We start from the raw sequence: 15,388 nt of genomic DNA on the forward strand, positions 1-15,388 counted from the left end.
CATTTGCAGTACATGCAATGCAAAAATACACAAATGCACCCAATGCACACAAACAGATTCATGCAAAATTATTGGGAAAACATTCAAACAGTGCTTCAAGAGCCATTTCTTTCTATTTCCCTCTGCTCTCTCTAAAATCCCATTGGCAAGGAGCAGTCGTCTTGGCAGTGGCACGCGGTGGCATATATGTGGGCGATTTGCCCTTTAAATGTACAGACGTGAATTACAGTAGGCCTCCGGTGGCCTTTTCCCACGTTGCCACTTGCCCTCCTGCTAAAAACATGATGTGAAGTATACATCATCAGAATGGGCATTAGACGATAAAATACGATCTGCACTAACCACCACACGGTTCTCTCTCATATATCAGCTGATTATGATAATCAAAAGCAGGATTTGCGTAGTCTAGAGCTAAAAGCTAAAATCATTTTTTGTTGTGAATAATGTATCATGGTGGCAGGGAATAATAATAGTATATATTAAAGAGGCTTGTGGTGATAAGGTCTGGTAATAATTCTGATGAATAATAAATGTTGGCCAAAGTGGGGTGGGGGGGAGTGCAAAACCACTAAGACAGGACTAAATTAGATCACAACAGACCAGGACAAACTGTCCACAACACAACCACATTATATAAAGACTCCAATACAGGCCAAACACAAGGCTTGAATCAATCTTGCTCACTAAGCACACGATTGACCCATACCTGCTGTTCTGTTGACACTTAGAGAGAAAGAACAGAAAGAAACCTGACCAAAACAATCACAGAAGCCAAGTGTAACTCCGGTGAGGGGAGTTTCCTTGGTATTTTTACTGAACCCAAATCTATGATGTGATTGTATGAGGCCGTAGGAAAAAGGTTATTTCTCAAATACTTAAACACAGGTTTGAAGGAATTCAACCCTCAGAAATATACTTCAAACAAAAAGAAACTAAAAAACAGGTGTTAGAGGGTAGTGGTACGGGGGGGGAGGGGGTAGAGCGAGGATGTTGGGGCTAAGTAACAGACCAGAGCCCTACCCCTCTGGGCCAGCTGGTTATCTGGAGTATCCAGCTGGGATAAAGTGTCTGATGATGATCAGACTCTCTCTCACAGCATCTCGTCTCATAGTGTTGACTTTAATTATGTGTCCCTGGGTAGATTAGGCCTCTTCTCTCTAAGCCCCTGTCATGGCTCCAGAGCCCTGGCCCGCACTCAGCTGTTTCCTCAGGCTGCAGGTGCTGGGGGGGGGGGGGGGGGTAGATGGGGGAGAGGAAGGCTCTGGTCACGGACATGGCTCACAGTCCCGGCCCTGGGCCCTGCCAGCTGGAGGGTGATCTGGGGTGAAGACCCATCTGACCCTCTGTCATTAGACAAGTGTCTTTAAGATTAGTGCTCTGGCCAGCCAGGCCACGCGACACACTGGAGCAGGAGCACTGTGTTTCATTTCGGGCGTAGTTACACTTTGAAGTGTCCTGCAAGGGTAAGAAAGACCCACTGAGAGGCTGTCTAGATCATGGCTCCGAGCACATTCTGTATTTAGCCACAAGGCTAGTTTATAAAGTTGGCTCTGAAGTGAAGTTGTTGTTGGCCACATCCCAAATTGATACCGTGCCCTTCTCCCCTATGCCCTTGTTGACTCCCCCTCGAGGACACGAAAGGAGTGGGTTGGTATGAACGGCACGGAAACAGCCCTAGACGTCTAGACACTTGGTATACGTTGATCATGGGACCCTGGCTCTTTGAAGTCATGATGTGTTCAGTGGTAGTCCACCAAACAGTGCACGAGGAGACCATTCTCCACAATGTAGTTGAAGATCTAGGCATATCCTCCCTCACGCTGTCTCCAAAGCCTTTGATTCTTCTCCCCGGTGTGATGGGGATTGAACCTCCCACTACAGTAGTCCCTGTGTGGTGGAATGATGCCTCGAGTCCCCCGTGCCACTGGAGGCTATTGGTCTTTTACTTCAGTCAACACCAATTTCCCACAACTATGCTTTCCCCTTCTACACCATCCCCCCAGAATGTGTGCTGAGGAAAACATATTCATTAGCCTAATGCGCAGATGCAAAGTGGATTTTCTTACTTCTTCATGTTTTTATGATTTATTGTGAGGCAGAAATGTGAAATTGAGTATACGGCTATAAGTTATTTAAGTGATTTAGAGGTTGACACCGAGTGCTTTTTCTGTGGTTTATGATGTATGGTTATTGCAAAAATGTGAAATTGAGTATATGAGTATAAGCATATTACCTTATGATAATAAAAGTAATTTAAGTGATTTAGGGGTCTGGGAGCCAAGGTTTGCATACACAGTAGCAGGCACCTCAGTCAGTACTGCCACTGCTGAAGTCTGAGTCTGATTACTCTGGCAGGTGATACTGTGGTGAGTTTGGTGATTTCTCTGATGTGGTCAGTGGCTGACTGTTTTTTTTCTTTCAATGGATTTGATGAAGCATCTGACTGTTATGGGCTCTTACAGGGGAAGTTACGGGGTGTTATTGGTTGTGGTGAATGTGAATAGGTACGTGTACTACATGATAGCGTCCTTGTTGTTGTAGTACTGTAATGTTCGATGAGATCATTCATCTATGCTGTTATTGGTTAAATGAAAGGTATGTGAGTTAACAGGGGGTCCATATAAAGCTAATGGTTAATGTTATGAAGACAGATTAGAAGTCTGTTATGGAGGCCCCAGTGTTGTACCATATAATACTGTGTGTTGATCAGTGACGGACAGATTAGAAGTCTGTTATGGAGGCCCCAGTGTTGTACCAAATAATACTGTGTGTTGATCAGTGACGGACAGATTAGAAGTCTGTTATGGAGGCCCCAGTGTTGTACTATATACAGTGCTGTGTGTTGATCAGTGACGGCCAGGTTAGAGGGCACATCTTGAGAGGACTCTTCTCCTCACCTCCCGGGCCAGAGATTGGCCGGCCTTTTGTCATCATAGACACCACTCACTGTGGTAATGATGGCAGGAGCTTCATTAAGGGCCTCGTTAAGTCCCCTCGTTAAGCCACGTCGTTAAGGCCGTTAACGACCCCTTCGTTAAGAACCCTGAATGTGTTTAGTTTTGTGAGTGTGAAACCTTCACTTCTGGTGGTCTTGACCAGCTGAGTGTGCCGCACAGGAGGCTGGTGGCATCTTAATTGGGGAGGACGGGCTCGTGGTATTGGCTGGAGCGGAACGGATGGAACGATATCAAATACATCAAACACATGGTTTCCATGTGTTTGACGCCATTCCATATGCTTCGTTCCAGCCATTATTATGAGCCATCCTCCCCTTTAGCAGCCTCCACTGGTGTGCAGACCAGGCGGGCCAACCCAAAACATCCAGGATGAAGATAGAAGTACTCCAAGTTGAGATTCCCAAAATAACTAATACCGGATGTACTGCAAGTGCAGTATCCGTGACAACCTTAAAGGACCCCAAGGCCAGCTGCCATGTCTATTTGCGGGTCTCAATCCGGCACCCTTCCCACAAAATCGCTTCACTGCCTGCCAATTTATTTGTAGACATTGTAATTTACATAGAGTTAATTTGTAATTTCTGGAATAGAGTGGTAATAGTACTAGGGGTGTTACCCTCTGCAGTGAAATCATGTTGTGGTAGGAGGAATGATAAAGTATATGGAAACATAATGCATATAGAATTGTTCAGCTCAACTTTGCAGACAGTGGAAACTTAGAAAAAGGTTATATTTGGTTTACAGGCGCAAACAGTCTTGTCAACATCCATGTGAATTGTTTACCTCCTGGGAGGTCATACATCTACACAATTGTACTCCTTGAAATGGGATTCTGTAAAACCTAATGAATATTTAGAATCAGAGTATCCGTTTTCATTTCATTTAGCAAATGTGCTTAGCTGTTGCCGCGCAACGATGCTTTCAAGTGCTCCCCACTCGCACTTTTCTCACAATGTCACACTTTTTTGGAGTGGGGGCTAATTTTGCGCTCTTTTATCAGGGCTCCTATTCCGTCCACGTTTGAGCGGTAATGAGAATGAATGCGGATGTGTGGAGTGCATCCCCTGAGCAGGTCCAGGCAAACCGTTGAGGGGGGAGATGGAGGGCCTATTCTGCTATTACCCCGCTCCGCTTGAGAGAGCCCCAGCCACCAACCAGCCAGGGCTGATCCAATAAGCCAGCAGCAGTCAGGATCAATACAGCATGTACCCCTGCCACACCTGGTCCTCCTCAATAGTTGGGGAATAATTGATTAGGCCTCAACTTTATATGTGCTAAATTCCTACTTTCAGTCATTGTTGCAGCGGTATAGAACTGTATTTCACAGTTTGATGAGCTTTCAGAGACAACTGTTTGTGAGAATAGCAGGCCTAGCTGAGCTGGTGCATCATTATGGATATTGAGATTATGATTATCCTAGTTCATGGCCATTGCCCCATGGATGGATCGGAATAGATGAGAGGGTGTTTGTTTGGATGAGTTCCAGTGTTCTCGTCCTCAGACAAACTCATGTCCTCAAGCACTGTGTATAATCCCCTTCATTTCTCTTGGATGCGTTCTCGTTTATTTTCTAGCTTGTGCCCCCTCTTCCTCTCTCTATATCATTCTCTCTCTCCTTCTACCTCTCTCTCTCAGCTGCACACTGACATGGACCGAGGTGATGGACGCACCAAGTACGTGCTGAGGGGCGAGGGGGCGGGGGCGGTGTTTGTGATTGACGAGAAGACGGGCAACATCCATGTCACCAAGCCCCTGGACCGCGAGGAGAAGGACGAGTACCGCCTCATCGCCACAGCAACCGACCGGCAGACCGACCGGGCCCTGGAGCCCTCGTCCACATTCATCATCAGAGTGCAGGACATCAACGACAACCCACCTCTGTTTGAGGAAGGGCCCTACAGCGCCACAGTGCCTGAGATGGCCAACATAGGTACTGCAGGGGAGCCGTTGTCTTTTTTAATATGCTGCTGCTTGCGTCCTTTAATAATCATTTGAACATTTTGATGTGTGCTTTGCTTTTCAAAGCTTGGTCCCAGATTGAGTTGTTCAGTCAATCATGGCTTCAATATTTACCCGGGATTCAATATTTACCAAGTTGTTTTTCAAAATGCACGGTGGGTTGTTGCGAGACGAGCACATAGTGGCGCCGTGAGAGTCTTATCAAAGAGCTGTTACATAAAACTGGTAATATCTTCCACCGTCAATGCCACAGTGGTGATGGAATTGGATAATGATAGTAGTCACACTGGCACCACGTCAGCCTGCTGAAGAGATTGGTTGAGATATCTTTCATCATCTCCTTTCACTATGAATCGAGATTGAGTTTGCCTCCCCTAATTGCTCCAAACACATTGTGTCATATGAATTTCAGCCCTAAGCCTAGTTTTAAGTGGATACAAGGATTTGATTTCTACCACCACTTTAGCATTACAGTATTTCACATGGAAATTATCCACTATGGTATTCACACAGTAGCCTGGTAATACATCTCAGTCTGAATGCATCATCACGCCAAATTGTGACTGTGTTTTAGCAGGCTGCATATCAATAGGTTTCTCTCTCTCTTGTGCTTGTTCCGTCAAACCCACCAGTCAAACTTGTTTGATCTGTCTATCTGATCATTCTTGTACTGCCGCGTGCATCAAAACAATCGCTCCTCTCGCCCTTCCTTTCTCTCTCCATCTTCCATTTGCCTTCCCTATGCCTGTTAACTACCTGTGCTAGATCAGTAGTCAGACCCAGTTTCTCCCTCGCCTACCTGCCTCCCTCACCTACCTCCCTCCGTCACTCACCTCCCTTTCACTCCCTCCCTCACTCACACTCTCTCTCTCTCCTGGTGACACTGTCAGGGCTTTGATGTCAGAAAACAGCAACAGCTGCTCCCATAAATCCCCTCTACCCTCAGAGCTTGTCAGCCCAGTGTCCCATGGGAAACGTAGTTCTTCTTTCCAAACTGTACATATCTTTTTTTGCTACAATTTAAATTTCTCACATGAAGCTGACGGTCTTTGATTTATTTGGTGGGGGAAAAGTCCATATCTGTCAGGAGAGGCAGGGATTCAGGACATGAGGGAGTCAGTGGGGAGACAAGGGGGGCAACCTACAGACAGAGAGATTGAGAGAGGGAGCAAAAGGGAATTGGAGACGGAGATGAAGAGAAATGAAGTGAGACAGACATAATCGAGAGAGAAAGAAGGTGAGCAGCAGGGGAGAAAGAAAGTGAATAAAGTATTTGTCACGCTGCTGCCGAAAGAGAGTGAGGGGGTAAGAGAGAGAGAGAGAGAGAGAGAGAGAGAGAGGGAGAGAGAGAGAGATGGAGAAAGAGAGAGGTAGGAGTCAGTCAGTCAGTCAGTATTTGGCTCTCTGGTTGTTGTGCTGTGCTAATGTACCGCTGTGTCTGGTCAGTGTGTGAGTGTGTGTGTTATGTTGTTTTAACGCTCCTCTGCTTTCTCCCCTCCTCCCTCAGGTACTTCTATAATCCAGGTGACAGCGACAGATGCTGACGACCCAACCTATGGGAACAGTGCCAGACTGGTGTACACACTGGTGCAGGGACAGCAGTTCTTCTCTGTGGACCCACAGACAGGTGACTGCCTCTCGCTCTCCACTTGGTGTGCACGCGCTCCTTCTCTCTCTGCCCCCAACCATTTTCCTCCCTCTTCAGAACCTCTTTGCAGTGTGTATCCCCACAGCGCTTTCTTTCTCTCTTTTCCCAATCCCTTTCTCTCCCTCCTTCAACCCCCCCTCTCAGGTCCCTCACACTCTCTGCCATGCATACCGATCCCTCTGTATCTACCCCCTCCCCGTCCCGTATTCCCTCCTCTCACCTCCATCTCCATCACCCCCATCCCCATATTCCCTCCTCTCACTTCCCTCCCGTTCGCCCCCGTCTCTGTTCCCCTATTCCTTCTCTCTGTGTCCCCCTCCTGCTCCTTCTCAGTTAATCCAGTTCAAGCTGGCAGAAATGTATTCAGACTGCCAGGGTCTATGTGCATCCAACAAACTGCAGCAACTGCCTTCAATTCTACTTTCTGAAGGAGGAAAAAGTAAAAGGTTTGTGAACTAATAAAGACGGAGATTGACAAAGGCTCAGAGGACCTGTCTCCTCACTAAAATCTACTGTGTGTTCTGGGATGGGGGCTTTGGTGTCAACCCAGGGTCCCTGAGGCAGATGGGCAAGTCTTCTATTGAGTCCTCTGTTGCCTCACTACGTGATTGACAGCCTGCAAGCTAGTAAACACGAAGGGCGTTGTCGTGCATCAGATTCGGTACCCTGGTTCGGTTTCCTGGAGCGTTTGTGAGAATTCTACAGAAAACGTTTTGCTTTCACAGGACTTGAATATAACCGTTTCAGGGTGCCAAGATCAAGATGCACGCTCTACACGACGTTAGCACGGTAGCTTGTTTACAATGAGCGAAAAAAGTTCCATGAGACTCGAGCTGCCACATCACAACACCTGGTACTCTGGTCCTGGATCTTGGACCCACTACTCACACAGGTCCAGTATTCGTTTCAGCCAGGTTTCGTTTGCCTTTCACCCATTCTTTATAGAACAGATCAGGTTATCAAACGCTCCAGGATTCGGCTCATAAGGGGATACGTGAAAACGCCCAAAGTTTTATACAGTATGTATTACAGTATGCTTAAGGTATGAGTGTGTCACCTACAGTAGGTATACAGCGTCTGCAATGCTGTTATTGAATTCTAATGCATTTTCATTCATTGTGTTGACCGAAAGGGACTGATCTCCTGAGTGAAGAGGGTTCTGCTGGTGGGTTTTTACATGGTAATTGGTGATATTAGCCTAATTCTGCCCAGTGTGTTAACTACAACTCTCATCCATTAGGGATGGATTGAAATGTACAGAATGGGTGGAGGAAAATGGAGGAGGGTCATGCTTATGGCTGTGACGGTAATTGGATATCCGTGACATGGCGGTTATGGCGGTTATGGATGAAGACCGTCATGTAAATAAAATAAAGCAAAAACCACTATTTATTTTTTATTTCAAATAAAATGTTTTATCAACTTTTTTTAATGTAGATATACAGTTGAAGTCGGAAGTTTACATACACTTAGGTTGGAGTCATTAAAACTAGTTTTTTCATCCACTCCACAAATTTCTTGTTAGCAAACTATAGTTTTGGCAAGTCGGTTAGGACATCTACTTTGTGCATGACACAATTAATTTTTCCAACAATTGTTTACAGACAGATTATTTCGCTTATAATTCACTGTATCACAATTCCAGTGGTTCAAAAGTATCTATATCCACAGTAAAATGAGTTCTATATCGACATAACCTGAAAGGCCGCTCAGCAAGTAAGAAGCCACTGCTCCAAAACCGCCATAAAAAAGCCAGACTATGGTTTGTAACTGCACATGGAGAAATGTCCTCTAGACTGATGAAACAAAAATATAATTGTTTGGCCATAATGACCCTCGTTATGTTTGGAGGAAAAAGGGGGACGCTTGCAAGCCGAAGAACACCATCCCAACTGTGAAGCACGGGGGTGGCAGCATCATGCTGTGGGGGTGGTTTGCTGCAGGAGAGACTGGTGCACTTCACAAAATAGAGGGCTTCATGAGGAAGGAAAATTATGTGCATATGTTGAAGCAACATCTCAAGACATCAGTCAGGAAGTTAAAGCTTGGTCACAAATGGGTCTTCCAAATGGACAATGATCCCAAGCATACTTACAAAGTTGTGGCAAAATGGTTTAAGGACAACAAAGTCAATGTATTGGAGTGGCAATCACAAAGCCCTGACTTCAATCCTATAGAAAATGTGTGGACAGAACTGAAAAAGCGTGTGCGAGCAAGGAGGCCTACAAACCTGACTCAGTTACACCACCTCTGTCAGGAGGAATGGGCCCAAATTCACCCAATTTATTGTGTGAAGCTTGTGGAAGGCTACCTGAAATGTTTGACCCAAGTTAAACAATTTAAAGGCAATGCTACCAAATACTAATTGAGTGTATGTAAACTTCTGACCCACTGGGAATGTGATGAAAGAAATAAAAGCTGAAATAAATAATTCTCTCTACTATTATTCTGACATTTCACATTCTTAAAATAAAGTGGTGATCCTAACTGACTTAAGACAGGGACTTTTTACTAGGATTAAATTATAGGAATTGTGAAAAACTGAGTTTAAATGTATTTGGCTAAACTTCTGACTTCAACTGTACTTGACTCATAGCGGGAGTGTTAACTATTGATTACATGGTATTGTTTTGCTAACTTCAAATCACATTTTATTGGTCGCATACACATATTTAGCAGATGTTATTACGGCTGTAGCGAAATGCTTGTGTTCTTTTCTACATTGTAGAATAATAGTGAAGACGTCAGAACTATGAAGTAACACTTATGGAATCATGTAGTAACCCAAAAAATGTTAAACAAATCAAAATATATTTTAGATTTTAGATTCTTCAAAGTAGCCACCCTATGCCTTGATGACAGCTTTGCACACTCTTGGCATTCTCTCAACCAGCTTCATGAGGAATGCTTTTCTGACAGTCTTGAAGGAGTTCCCACATATGCTGAGCACTTGTTGGCTGCTTTTCCTTCATTCTGCGGTCCAACTCTTCCCAAACCATCTCAATTGGGTTGAGGTCGGTTGATTGTGGAGGCCAGGTCATCTGATGCAGCATTCCATCATTCTCCTTCTTGGTCAAATAGCCCTTACACAGCCTGGAGGTGTCCATTGTCCTGTTGAAAAACAAATGATAGTCCGACTAAGCGCAAACCAGGTGGGATGGCGTATCGCTGCAGAATGCTGTGGTAGCCATGCTGGTAAAGTGTGTCTTGAATTCTAAATAAATCACTGAAAGTGTAACCAGCATGCACCCCCACACCATCACACCTCCTCCTCCATGCTTCATGGTGGGAACCACACATGCGGAGATCATCCGTTCACCTACTCTGCGTCTCAAAAAGACACGGCGGTTAGAACCAGAAATCTCAAATTTGGACAGATTTCCACCGGTCTAATGTCCATTGCTCGTGTTTCTTGACCAAAGCAAGTCTCTTCTTCTTATTGGTGTCCTTTAGTAGTGGTTTCTTTGCAGCAATTTGACCATGAAGGCCTTATTCATGCGGTCTCCTCTGAACAGTTGATGTTGAGATGTGTCTGTTACTTGAATTCTGTGAAGTATTTATTTGGGCTGCAATCTGAGGTGCAGTTAACTCTCATGAACTTATCCTCTTCAGCAGAGGTAGTCTTTTCTTTCAAAAACAAGGACTTTTCTAAGTGACCCCAAGCTTTTGAACGGTAGTGTAAGTATTTAGACCCTTCACTCAGTACTTTGATGAAGCACCTTTGGCAGCGATTACAGCCTTGAGTCTTCTTGGGTATGACGCTACAAGCTTGGCACCCTTCTATTTTGGGAGTTTCTCCCATTCTTCTCTACAGATCCTCTCAAGCTCTGTCAGGTTGGATGAGGAGTGTCGCTCTACAGTTATTTTCAGGTCTTTCCAGAGATGTTTGATCGTGCTCAAGTCCGGGCTCAGGCGGGGCCACTCAAGAACATTCAGAGACTTAGGGTCGTTGTCCTGTTGGAAGGTGAACCTTCGCCCCAATCTGAGGTACTGAGCGTTCTGGAGCAGGTTTTCATGAATGATCTCTCGGTACTTTTCTCCGTTCATCTTTTCCTCGATCCTGACTAGTCTCCCATCAGACCAGAGAATCTTGTTTCTCATGGTCTGAGAGTCTAGGTGCCTTTTGGCTAAGTCCAAGTGGGCTGTCATGTGCCTTTTACTGAGGAGTGGCTTCCGTCTGGCTGCTCTACCATAAAGGCCTGATTGGTGGAGTGCTGCAGAGATGATTGTCCTTCTGGAAGGTTCTCCCATCGCCACAGAGGAACTCTGGAGCTCTTTCAGAGTGACCATCGGGTTAATAATCACCTCCCTGACCAAGGCCCTTCTCCCCTGATTGCTCAGTTTAGCTCGGTGGCCAGCTCTAGGGAGAGTATTGGTGGTTCCAAACCTCTTCCATTTAAGAATGATGGAGGCCACTATGTTCTTGGGGACCTTCAATGCTGCAGACATTTTTTGGTACCCTTCCCCAGATCTGTGCCTCGACACAATCCTGTATCGTAGCTCTACGGACAATTCCTTCGACCTCATGGCTTGGTTTTTGCTCTGACATGCACTGTCAACTGTGGGACCTTATATAGACAGGTGTGTGCCTTTTCAAATCATGTCCAATCAATTTCATTTCCCACAGGTGGACTCCAATCAAGTTGTAGAAACATCTCAAGGATGATAAATGGAAACAGGACGCACCTGAGCTCAATTTAAAGTTTCATAGCAAAGGGTCTGAATACTTAAGTAAAAAAGTTATTTATGTTTTAATTTTTTTTAAACATTTGCAAACAATTCTAAAAACCTGTTTTCACTTTGTCTTTATGGGGTATTGTGTGTAGATTGAAGAGGAAACTGTTTTATTTAATCCATTTTAGAATAAGGCTGTAACATAACAAAATGTGGAAAAAGGGAATGGGTCTGAATACTTTCCAAGGGGTCTGAATACCCCCCCCCCCCAATATTTCTAAGATAGCTGCTGGGATGGTGTAAATAAAACTAGTCTGCATTACACACTGCAATGGAACCCTGAGCACCATTCTGCTCTTGCTGATCATAACGTGTGTACTGCCTAACTAATGGCTGTGATGTGTAGGCCTGTGGAGGCAGTTCAGGAGGAGAGTCAAAGGCTTCTTCCGGAAATTATTTTTTGATTAGGCCTATTCTTGCGCGCGGACAAGTCTATAGCCTGAGTTTTAGAAGGAGAGCAGGAAGATGAGGAGGTCCGGAGGTCAACTTTGATTTCAACATTTCAACATTTCAACATGTTACTGTAATTGGTTTTATTGAAAACAACATGTTTCTTGCCCGTGATGTATTTATCAGAGTTATTGACCTCACAATAAGCCAGATTTGAGTAACTTACATCGTGGTGCTGAAACTTGAAGCAGCAGCCACAGCACAATCAATTGAAAATGAACGGCTCATGGTGCTAAAATTAAGCAAATTCTAGTAGGCATAATTCATTTCAACAGTCTTCATTTTAATTAGACTTTACTAACAACAAGAGAACCTTGCGTTGGAGCCTATTTCTTCCTATTTAAGAAAAAATAGGTAGGCCTACTTGTTTGACAGACAAAATTAGGCTTTAGGCTGCTATATCCATAGATTTGTCGGTCAATTCCTTCACCATGCACTCTTTAAATAGCCTACCTACGTGTCAGTGAAGGTTTTTTAAGTTAAAAACAAAACTCGAATTGAGAGGGTATGCCATAGGCCAGGGTACCCCAACTAGCAGGCCGCACATTTTTTAAATAATTTTATTTGGGGGCCCCCCAACTTTTCTGTGCATACATATTATTTTTTTTTATTGTTGAACATAAAATACTGTAAAAACACCAGCAAATCAGCTCCGCGTGATTTTAATTTAGGAAATCTGTTCCAAACTATTTCCACGCGTAATAGAGAGATACAGTGCCTTCAGAAAGTATTCACATCCCTTTTTATTCCGTTTTATTTCTCTATTTGGTTAGGTCAGGGTGTGATTAGGGTGGGCATTCTATGTTTCCTATGTCTTTGTTTTTGGCCGAGTGTGGTTCCCAATCAGAGGCAGCTGTCTATCGTTGTCTCTGATTGGGAATCATACTTAGGTAGCCTTTTTCCCACCTGTGTTTTGTGGGTAGTTATTTTCTGTTTAGTCTCTGTTACCTGACAGAACTGTTCGCTTTCGTTTTGTTACTTTGTTCAAGTGTTTCTTTGATAAATAAAATCATGAACACTTTCCACGCGGCGCTTTGGTCCACTCCTTCCGACGACAGGCGTTACAGAACTACCCACCACCAAAGGACCAAGCATCGTGGTAAAAAGGACGAGTGGACATGGGAGGAGATCCTGGACGGAAAAGGACCCTGGGCGCAGGCTGGAGAGTATCGCCGTCCAAGGGAGGAGATAGAAGCAGCAAGAGCGGAACGGCGAAGATACGAGGAATTAGAGGAACGGCGACGAGACCAGGAGTCACGACAACAACAGGAGCCCGAGAGGCAGCCCCAAAACATTTTTTTGGGGGGGGCACACGGGGTGATTGGTGGTGTCAGGGTTTAGACCTGAGCCAACTCCCCGTGCTTACCGTGGGGAGCGTGTGACGGGTCAGGCACCGTGTTATGCGGTGATGTGCAAGGTGTCTCCAGTGAGCATTCACAAGCCGGTGCGCTCTGTGCCAGCGCCCCTCATTTGCCGGGCGGAAGTGGTCATCCAGCAAGGACGGGTTGTGCCAGCTCTACGCTCGAGACCTCCAGAGCGCCTCCACGGCCCAGTGTATCCGGTGCCTGCTCCACGCACCAGGCTTCCAGTGCATCTCCCCAGTCCGGTGAGACCTGTTCCGGTTCCACGTACCAGGCCTCCAGTATGTCTCCCCAGCCTGGTAAGCCCTTCAGCAAAGGTCCCCAGTCCGGAGCCTCCAGCGACGGTCCCCAGTCCGGAGCCTCCAGCGACGGTCCGCAGTCCGGAGCCTCCAGTGGGGGTCGGCAGTTCGGAGCCTCCAGCGGGGGTTCCCAGTCCGGAACCTCCTGCGACGATCCACTGTCCGGAGCCTCCGGCAACGATCCACGGTCCGGAGCCTCCGGCAACGATCCACAGTCCGGTTCCACGGAAGCGGAGGGATCAGCGAGCGGAGCGGGGTCTACGTCCCGAATGATGCCCATCCGGACCCTCCCCTATAGAGTCAGGTTTTGCGGCCGGAGTCCGCACCTTTGGGGGGGTACTGTCACGCCCTGACCTTAGCGAGCCTTTTTATTTCTGTATTTGGTTAGGCCAGGGTGTGATTAGGGTGGGCATTATAGTTTTTCGTTTTCTATGTTGGCCTGGTATGGTTCCCAATCAGAGGCAGCTGTCTATCGTTGTCTCTGATTGGGGATCATATTTAGGCAGCCTTTTCCCACCTGTTGTTTGTGGGATCTTGTTTTTGTGTAGCTGCCTGTGAGCAGCCCAGAACGTCACGTTTCATTTTTTCTTCTGTTTTGTTTGGTGAGTTTCATATTTATTAAATATGTAGAATTCTACGCACGCTGCGCCTTGGTCCAATCATTATGACGAGCATGACAATATGTGATTGTGTACAAATGTAAGCAAGGTTTGAAATTATTATTATTTTGTCAAATATTATACATGTTTGGGTTTCTTGTGATCAATTTCCAGTCTACAAATTATTTGTAATTATGTTCCGGCCCCCTGACTATCCGCTCAATTATTTTGGAGGGATGATCCCTGCCATAGGCCTGCCTCTCTTTTTATTAAATAAAATGGCGAAAGGCACAAGCCTACCCCTTGTCAGCTTAAGATTTTGAAGAAAACATTTAGAAATGGTCTGCGATTCTTTAGTTTATTTGACATTCAGAGGCTGAGCTACAACCTCTATAACCAAAGAGAAAAAATGAAAGACTTTGATTGGGAAGTAGTCTAATTCTGTCTGTCTGATTGATTAAGCTATTCACTTTCTGTACAATAGAAGATGTTTAAACCCAGACAGCTTTTAGGAAAACACTTGTGACCTCCTCGTTGGGTTAAGCCACTTAAGAAGAGTAGCCAGCAGTTAAAGCTGACATGTTTCTGCGTCGGTAGGCCTACTCAGAATGTACCATGCTCAGATTCCTAGTGACGTCTCAGATCTTATTATTTGCAAACAGGAACAGTTTCGTTGCAAACAAGACACACTGATTTGGCGTTGGAGAAAAATGATAAGATGAAAATATAGGCCTATCTCTCTGTCCGTTCATAGCCCATAATTTCGGTAACTCACACACCCCAGAGCCACATCACATTTGCTCAGATGGTGTCTTGTTAATTCCCTACATACCGTATACAGTACCTAGGCAAAGGCTCATATTTTCACTAGCTTTAAAAGAGTATCCATATTTCAAGGTGATTTAGCTGCCTTGGCTCCTGGTTCGGCTGCGTTGGTGAGCGGTGCACAGCTAGAGGCAGCCGCTGTTCAACCAATCGTGTGAAGCAGAATCAGGTCATTCTGCATAGTGGAAATGATTGATCTTGAACTCTTTTTGTCTTTGGTGTGTGTGTTTTTCCCAGGTATACTGCGCACAGCGGTGCCTGATATGGACAGGGAAACCCAGGACCGGTACCTGGTTGTTCTGCAGGCCAAGGACATGGGGGGACATCTGGGAGGTCTCTCAGGGACCACCACTGTCACCGTGAGGCTGAGTGATGTCAACGACAACCCCCCTCGCTTCACACAGAGTAAGTGACACACACACACACATATCACATGCACACATGCTCACTTACTCCGGTGCATGCACACACACTCGCACACACACGCACACATGCACACAAACACACACACGTGTCCCTCCCACACACACTTTAACAGGTATACTTCACGCATCGA

At 45.6% G+C, this 15,388-nt stretch overlaps 1 protein-coding gene across 4 annotated transcripts in view; it reads left to right on the plus strand.

The window, feature by feature from the left end:
* LOC139559567 (uncharacterized) overlaps positions 1-15,388 on the plus strand; it is a 137,040-nt gene that overhangs the window by 64,224 nt on the left and 57,428 nt on the right. For all 4 annotated transcript variants that reach the window (XM_071375668.1, XM_071375672.1, XM_071375671.1 and 1 more), the window contains exons 3-5: positions 4,593-4,887; positions 6,424-6,543; positions 15,070-15,237. In XM_071375668.1, the coding sequence (XP_071231769.1) occupies positions 4,593-4,887; positions 6,424-6,543; positions 15,070-15,237 (583 nt within the window). The remainder of the gene's footprint in view (positions 1-4,592; positions 4,888-6,423; positions 6,544-15,069; positions 15,238-15,388) is intronic.

This window comes from Salvelinus alpinus, chromosome 30, assembly GCF_045679555.1.
Source record: "Salvelinus alpinus chromosome 30, SLU_Salpinus.1, whole genome shotgun sequence".
Lineage (NCBI taxonomy): Eukaryota > Metazoa > Chordata > Actinopteri > Salmoniformes > Salmonidae > Salvelinus > Salvelinus alpinus.